The 7,660-nt window shown below is 42.3% G+C and overlaps 2 protein-coding genes and 1 non-coding gene across 3 annotated transcripts in view; 2 read left to right on the top strand and 1 right to left on the bottom strand.

Moving 5' to 3' along the window:
* Nucleotides 1-7,660, top strand: part of LOC118407709 (zinc finger protein 501-like) — a 482,642-nt gene that overhangs the window by 239,892 nt on the left and 235,090 nt on the right. The gene's annotated exons all lie outside the window — the stretch shown is intronic.
* On the bottom strand, nt 2,335-2,441 carry LOC118407731. Its single transcript, XR_004830174.1, has one exon. It is a non-coding gene; the product is annotated as a U6 spliceosomal RNA (small nuclear RNA).
* Nucleotides 3,451-7,660, top strand: part of LOC118407665 (dnaJ homolog subfamily C member 9-like) — a 19,898-nt gene continuing 15,688 nt past the window's right edge. Inside the window, exons 1-5 of the mRNA XM_035808182.1 lie at nt 3,451-3,714; nt 4,684-4,830; nt 6,021-6,137; nt 6,463-6,590; nt 6,769-6,852. Of these exons, the coding sequence (XP_035664075.1) occupies nt 3,621-3,714; nt 4,684-4,830; nt 6,021-6,137; nt 6,463-6,590; nt 6,769-6,852 (570 nt within the window). The 5' untranslated portion in view covers nt 3,451-3,620. The remainder of the gene's footprint in view (nt 3,715-4,683; nt 4,831-6,020; nt 6,138-6,462; nt 6,591-6,768; nt 6,853-7,660) is intronic.

Raw genomic sequence — 7,660 nt, 5'->3', positions numbered from 1 at the left:
AATGTTTTCGTCGGTTTAAAAGTCATCCAGACAAGGAGGTTACTATAGCCATAACCTCCTTACTATAGCCAATGAGAGGTTAAAATGACCCCATCATCCATGTACTGAGATGTTGATAAGAAATCTGTCACTGGCAGCCAGGTCTTAAACTTCTGACCGTTTACAAAACTTATCAAGTTACTTGAGTAACTTCTGTATTGAGTTTGCGGTTTCCTGTGAAGTCTCACTTGTGCACAGATAGGAGCAGTTTGCACAGACAACAACACCCCCCCCCCCCGCAGCCGTCAGAATAAAAACTGCTAATCAATCATCATTATTAACGAAGCTGTTAAATTTTCATGCGGTGATTATGGGCGAGATGAGCGGGGTGTTCCCCACGACACGTGCGGACGGTGGGTGGTGGGCTGGGTAGCCTCGCTCCAGGCTTCGCGGTGGGGAATAACTATCCTCAATCCAGACTTCGTTGCGGGAATCTTTCCTGACATAACTTTTTATGTGCTGTTTTTCCTACTTTTGGCACAAGTTAGGCTCCGGCCTGTTTTGGTCGTCTTTTTAGACGTTACATTGAAAGAGCTTTTTGTTTTGTCAAGCAAAACAAAGAGATGATCATGAAGAAATCATAAGAAAAAGAGCCCGATAAAAACGCCTACAGGACCCCCAAACAAGCCGGACCTTACCTGATTTTATTGTAATTTTTGAAATACTTTTTCTCATCGCTACCAAAAAAACAATCTCACGACCAACGCGACCGCGCCTTTTCTCATGGAGGATCAGACTATTTTCCTCACAGATGTGCGGCGGCCGGGTCCCCCCGGGTCCGGATGGTCCCAAACACGCATTGTTCTCCTCCTCTCTCCTATCATATCACTCCCCAAATCTGCAACAATTAGAAAATTACACCTTCTGTCTTCCAAATGCCGCTGGTTTCGGCTGGCCGCGCGATCTGCACCGGGACAAACCATCAAACGCCCCGCCTGGATACTCATGCAAAACCCGCTCCGTACAGGCTAGAAACGACCAGACAACGGGGCAGGCTCTCACAGACAGAAAACAGGGATAGTAGATAGTTTCCAGGGCCTAAACAAGCTAAAATCCTCAGCTCCAGGCCCTAGCCTTCACAGCAGGTTCTCCTGGCTTTTTACCGCTTTTTTTTCTCATGATGTACTTTAATACGCCGGTCATTTCTTTCTGTACTGGGTCGTTTGTACGGGCCGGCGACACAAACGACCCAGTACATAAAGAAATGGCAAGCAAAAGTGTTCTATTATGGAAAATTAAAAAAAACAAAACAAAAAAAAATAGCCTGCTAATGGAGGCTATCCAGGACCAACATGATACACCGGCCAAGGATCTTCTACAAAAGATCTGAAAATTATTTATACCTTGATATTATAAAGAATGGTCAAAGACATTTATTTCATATTTTTGACCCCCTGGGCTAAGCACTGGTCACACGTTCACAATGACATACATACATACATGTATGTATGTATGTATGTACATATGTAATGTATGTTTGTAACGTCTAATTTACTCTTGTATAACGTCCTTCATTTACACTAGTATCTTCGTCTTCCTCTTCTTTCTTGAGTTCGGAGTCTGGTATTCAGGCTAGGAAACACACTGACGAATTCATGGTGGAATTTCGTTTTCTTGCATTAATCAGTTAAGTAGGAATAGGAGGATACTAGTAAGTAATAAACACAGTAAAGAATGTCACACGTCACAACCTTTCCACCTAATGATTGGTTCAAATGTTAGGAATTTTAGGACAATTTTAGGAATTTCCAGCCATCTGATTGGTGGACTGGGCCAAATTTGGAACAGACTCGCTTGCTGATTGGTCCATTTGTTCTAAAATTGGAGAGAAGATCGGAGGGGACCAGACAAAGGTATTACAGCCCATTATTGGTATATTTAAGACAATAAATGACCCCAGAAGACACAATATTTCCTCTGCATTACGATTATTTCCTTTGAGCGAGAATAAAGTTTATGAAAACTCCTTGGTTTGGGCCGGAGACAGTTTTTACACGAACGTAATATGAACGTACCACGAGAGACCCCTAGCGGTGGGTCACCATAACACAGGCAGACAATTCACTTCCGGGAGGGGAAAATCTTGATTTTGTACGACGTAGCTCTTTCTTTCTTTTCCTTTTTGAGTGTGAATCTTTTCTCTCGCTTTTGGCAGACAATATCAATATTATAGACGATCAGATTATCAGATTTTATATCAAACAGACCTCAAAAACGGAAATTTGCGACATGGAGTCATACATGCACCTGTCGCGGGTCGGGATCAAATAATTGTGTAAAAATGAAGAAAAAAAAAAAAATATGGAACGCTTCACGAATTTGCGTGTCATCCTTGCGCAGGGGCCATGCTAATCTTCTCTGTATCGTTCCAATTTTAGTATATGTGTTGCCGAAGCGAACACGATTATACTAGGAATTGAACACGTATATATAGGACGCCCTTTTTGTCTACTTCCGTCCGTGGGAGAGCCCTCACGAAGATCGCCACACATCTGCCAGATTTCATTTCAACAAGGCACCATTACATAGAACAGCCGCCTTCTAAAACATATAAATACTTAAAAGTACCCTTCTTAAGGTTCCAAATTGGCCATACTGTGCTTAAATGTGCTGATATGAACCGATTTAGATGCCTGTTTACGTCGCTGTAGCGCGATCGTGCCAGACAAAAGCGTCGTGACGTCATGCACGTGTCAGGTGACGCCCTGCAGCTGCAGTTGAACAGGTGCCATCTGGCGAGGTTGCCCTGATTGACAGGCCCCCTAGGGACCCTAAACTGACCGCAGGCAAACAAATCGCGCACAAACGATTAAAAACGTATCATTTTGCCAAAATACAGACTTAGAAAAATATCAGAAATTTTACGAAATGCACCTTTAAAAGTGGGCTCACAGAATTACAACCTGCGCCTTTAAATGCGACGAAAACCGTCAAAATCTCTCCAACAACACTTCGGCTACATATCGCTAGATGGTGTTGTTGTACCGTAAACATCGCGGCCTAGCCGCCACCAGGCCCTCCTTCCTACGGGGATACAGGATCGTGGAATTCGGCAAAAAGTCGGGAAATTTGACAGGGCAGTCACTCCACCCTAAGATTAATGTTACCTCTCCGGAGCCAGGCCAACTCCTCTGGTAGCAAAACCCCCCTCGCAAATTATTCTCCTAAAAACACCCAGTGTTGTCAGTCTGGGTGGAGGCTAACCGCGGTCGATGGGAGGAGCTAACCGTTCAACTCTGACCCTAAAGTACTCTCGTTCTCAAGAAACAGTTGGGTACTTCTACGGGTAGATACCTTCCAAATTACTGTTAGTAGACAATCCTTTTTTCAGGAAGCTTAGAAGACAAAGACCAAAGACGGGCTTAAGTGTAACTTTGTACGTCTTTTCCCATCATATTCGTAAAAAAGAAACAGATAGTCCTGGACACGAGAGGACTTCTCGTCAATGCTGAAAGGTCAACCTTTCCCGTCATCCTCCAGGAAATTTCGCGCCATTTTGAAAACAGAGAAGAACGAAAGAGGGTGTTGAGAGAAAACGTTCTGTATTTTCTCACCTGCCTACACCTGTCCACACCTGCGCCATGCCGGGACTTCTGCAGACTTGTGAGGAACTGTTCTCTACCCGTGACCTTTACAAGGTCATAGGAGTGGAGAACACGGCGTCTGAAAAGGAAGGTGAGATGGGGGAGGGGGGCGCCTGCAAGAAATACAAATTGATTCTTGAAGATCTTTTTATTGTCAGTTTTGTCCAACTGAGCTTTTCAAGCACTCGCACAATTCTTGAATACTTCTGAGGATACTTCTGGCGTACGTTATACGTCACAAATTTTCCGCACGCTGATTTGTTCAAATGTTAGCAATTTTAGTACAAATGTTAGCAATTTTAGTACAAATGTTAGCAATTTTAGTACAATTTTAGTACAAAGGACTTTCCAGCCGTCTCTGATTGGTGGACTGGACCAATTTTAGGACAGGCTGATTGGTCCTTTCTGATTGGTCCATTTGTTCTAAAATTGGAGAGAAGACCAGAAGGGATCAGGCGCTAGGATGACATGCGAAGCGTTCCATGTTATTGTTTTTTTCTCATCTTTATTTACACAAACATGCTTTTGTTTTGTTGTTATCAATGATGGAAAAAATTTATATGAACGAGTAGTTCAAGTACAGATACAGGTCAGGACCTGTGCTGTAAATGCATTTAAGTTCGCGGGAATTCAATTTCTTGGTAGTGGGACAATGTAGAGTGTTTGAGTTCGCTAGTTAAAGCCACATACTGTAAAAGATAATGTTCGTGGTGGTTTTCAGTTCGTGATGAAGCGGCCAGGCAAAAACCGAGAACATAAAACCACCGCAAACATTTATGATACCAAAACCCATGTACCTGCACCTTTAACTGTACCTAAAAGTTGTTTATAAAGGTACACAGCTTTAACTGCACAGCAGTGCTTGACTTGACTTGACTTTATTCGGATCCACATTTAGCTTAAGAATGTTGTCAGCTATTCTTTCAAAGACCTACCTACATTCAAATACCATAAAGACTTCTAGAGTTCAAAAACACCGTAAAACACACACATATAGACACAAACGCAACCAAATGAAACACACACAACAAACAAACAAGCTGTTTTCCCGTCGCTGCAGTGAAGAAAGGTTACTACCGGATGTCCATGAGGTTTCACCCCGACAGGAACTCAGAAGACGAGAAGTCCACAGAGAAGTTCCAGGCCCTCAGCAAAGTCTACTCCGTTCTGTCTGACAGCGGGAAAAGGGCGCTGTATGATGAGAGTGGTGAGTTGTTGATGCCATCAATTATAGCTTTATGTGGTTGTCATGTTACACGTGTAATATTTTTCCGTTGTTTATTTCACACGTGTAACATTGTTCATTGTTGTTTATGTGACACAGGGTTGGACAAGTTTTCTAAAATTCACTTGTCCTATCGGGCAAGCACGTAGAAAATTTACTTGCCCGAACCAACTTTTCACGTGCCCAAAATTCAAATATCACTTTTATAAGCATTTTCACTTCCAGCAATGGAATTTTTATTATTGCCTGTATTTTTCTATGTTGACCATTGCTTGTATATCAAAATCTCTCGCATTGGGTGGGTCATGCACTTACCCGATCAGCACTTTCACTTGCCCTCGACAATAGGGCTAGAGGCTAGTCTAACCCTGTAACATTGTTCCCTGTTGGTACATGTGTAACATTGTTGTTAATGTTCCCCAGGAGAGGTAGAAGATGAAGTAGATGTTGACCAGGACAGAGACTGGGTCTCCTACTGGCGCCTACTGTTGTTACATGTGTAACATTGTTCCCTGTTGTTTATGTCACATGTATAACATTGTTCCCTGTTGTTTATGTCACATGTATAACATTGTTCCCTGTTGTTTATGTCACATGTGTAACACTGTTCCCTGTTGTTAATGTCACATGTGTAACATTGTTCCCTGTTGTTTATGTCACATGTATAACATTGTTCCCTGTTGTTTATGTCACATGTATAACATTGTTCCCTGTTGTTTATGTCACATGTGTAACACTGTTCCCTGTTGTTAATGTACCCCAGGAGAGGTAGATGATGAGGTTGATGTTGACCAGGACAGGGACTGGGTCTCCTACTGGTACCGGCTGTTGTTACACGTGTAACATTGTTCCCTGTTGTTACATGTGTAACATTGTTCCCTGTTGTTACATGTGTAACATTGTTCCCTGTTGTTAATGTCACATGTATAACATTGTTCCCTGTTGTTACAAATGTAACATTGTTCCATGTTGTTACATGTGTAACATTGTTCCCTGTTGTTACATGTGTAACATTGTTCCCTGTTGTTTATGTCACATGTATAACATTGTTCCCTGTTGTTTATGTCACATGTGTAACACTGTTCCCTGTTGTTTATGTCACATGTGTAACACTGTTCCCTGTTGTTTATGTCACATGTGTAACACTGTTCCCTGTTGTTTATGTACCCCAGGAGAGGTGGAAGATGAGGTAGATGTTGACCAAGACAGAGACTGGGTCTCCTACTGGCGGCTTCTGTTCCCACAAGTCACTCTGCAGGCAATCAAAGAGTTTGAGCAGAAGTACAAAGGTAGGACAGCCCAAATATTGTTGTTTGCAAAACTTGAAAAAATCTCTAATGTCTTATCATTTTAACCAGCCTGATGACTATGTAATATGTAGCTTAGTCCCACGTACAGGTGAACAGATAAATGATAGATAATTTTTCTTCTGATTTTTGTGTTCTGTGATGTCCAGGGTCAAAAGAGTAGCTTGATGACCTGAAAGTTGCATGTTTGTTTATGTTTACTAGTAAACATTAGTTTGTCCAAGTTCAGACGAGGTGCTGGAGGACCTAAAGGTGGCGTGTTTGTTTGTTTATGTTTACCTAACAAATCAGTAACATGTTTGTCCAGGTTCAGAAGAGGAGCTGGAGGACCTGAAGGCTGCTTATCTCGAACATGAGGGGGACATGGACGGCATCATGGAGTCCGTTACCCTGGCAACCATGGAAGACGAGCCTCGGTTTCGCGGCCTGCTACAGGTAGGGACAATTCCAACATCACCCCATTGCAAAATGGACTGTTCCAAACTCACAATATCTCCAAACCTTATCGGGTATGTACAGGGGTTACAGTTCAATGATTTTTTTTATTTCTGTGTTTTCATTATTTTACAATTGGTATTTGAAAAACTTGAGAATAATTCACTTCCTACTGCAGGAGCTTGTGGAGTCTGATGACCTGCCAGACTACGCTGCGTTCTCACAGGAGGGGAGGAGCAAGAAACAGCACCGGAAACGCAAGGTGAGGATGGGATATATGCTTGTTTGTTTGTTTATCATTCTGCTCTATCTTTTTTTCTTTCTTCCTCCTGGCAGAAAGGGTTTGCAAAAAAGACTGGACTGTAGGGGTGGGTACAAAACCAATTTTTCTTCTTAAAGAATGTTTGTTTGTTGATCGTCTGTTTTAGAAACAGCACAGGAAACGCAAGGTGAGGAGACTCAGAGATGCAGAGTTTTTTCCCCTCAATTGAGCTGCTACCATAGGGTTCTCCATACCAGGGTGTGGAGTTTTTGATATTTAAAAAAAAAGTTAAAATGTTGCATTGTATGCCTTCCTAGGGGCCCAAATTACTATCAGACAGGTCACAGTTAAAGACTGTGGCAACACGTGATCCCTGGTCAATCAGAGTTTTATGCTTGTCAGAGGATCTACTCTACAGGGTAAGGGGGCGCAGTGCACCTGTTCCCTTGTTGAAAAAATCCCTGGAATGCTTGTTTGTTTATCATCTATTGTTCAAGAAGCAGCACAGGAAACGCAAGGATAGGATGTTTGTTTTTTTGTTTTTTTGTTTGTTTATCATTTGTTTGTGTGGGGTCGTGTGGCATAACTGCACGGTGTTTGGCTCAGAAGCCAGAGGTTCTGAGTTCAAGTCTTTTCATGCTACTGATCTTGTGCTCTTGTGGAAGGCACTTTTCTCTCTTAACCCATGCCAGGGATTAGATGTTTGCTTAGTTTGTTTTGGTTATTATTTATTGGGCAAGAAATAGCATAGGAAATGCAAGGCAAGGATAGGATGGTTGTTTGTTTGTTTTTCATTTATTTATGGAGG

The sequence above is a fragment of the Branchiostoma floridae genome, unplaced genomic scaffold, assembly GCF_000003815.2.
Source record: "Branchiostoma floridae strain S238N-H82 unplaced genomic scaffold, Bfl_VNyyK Sc7u5tJ_1439, whole genome shotgun sequence".
NCBI classification, from domain to species: Eukaryota; Metazoa; Chordata; class Leptocardii; order Amphioxiformes; family Branchiostomatidae; genus Branchiostoma; species Branchiostoma floridae.
Note: the sequence above shows the minus strand (reverse complement) of the source record. Positions and strands in the feature narration are given on the sequence as shown.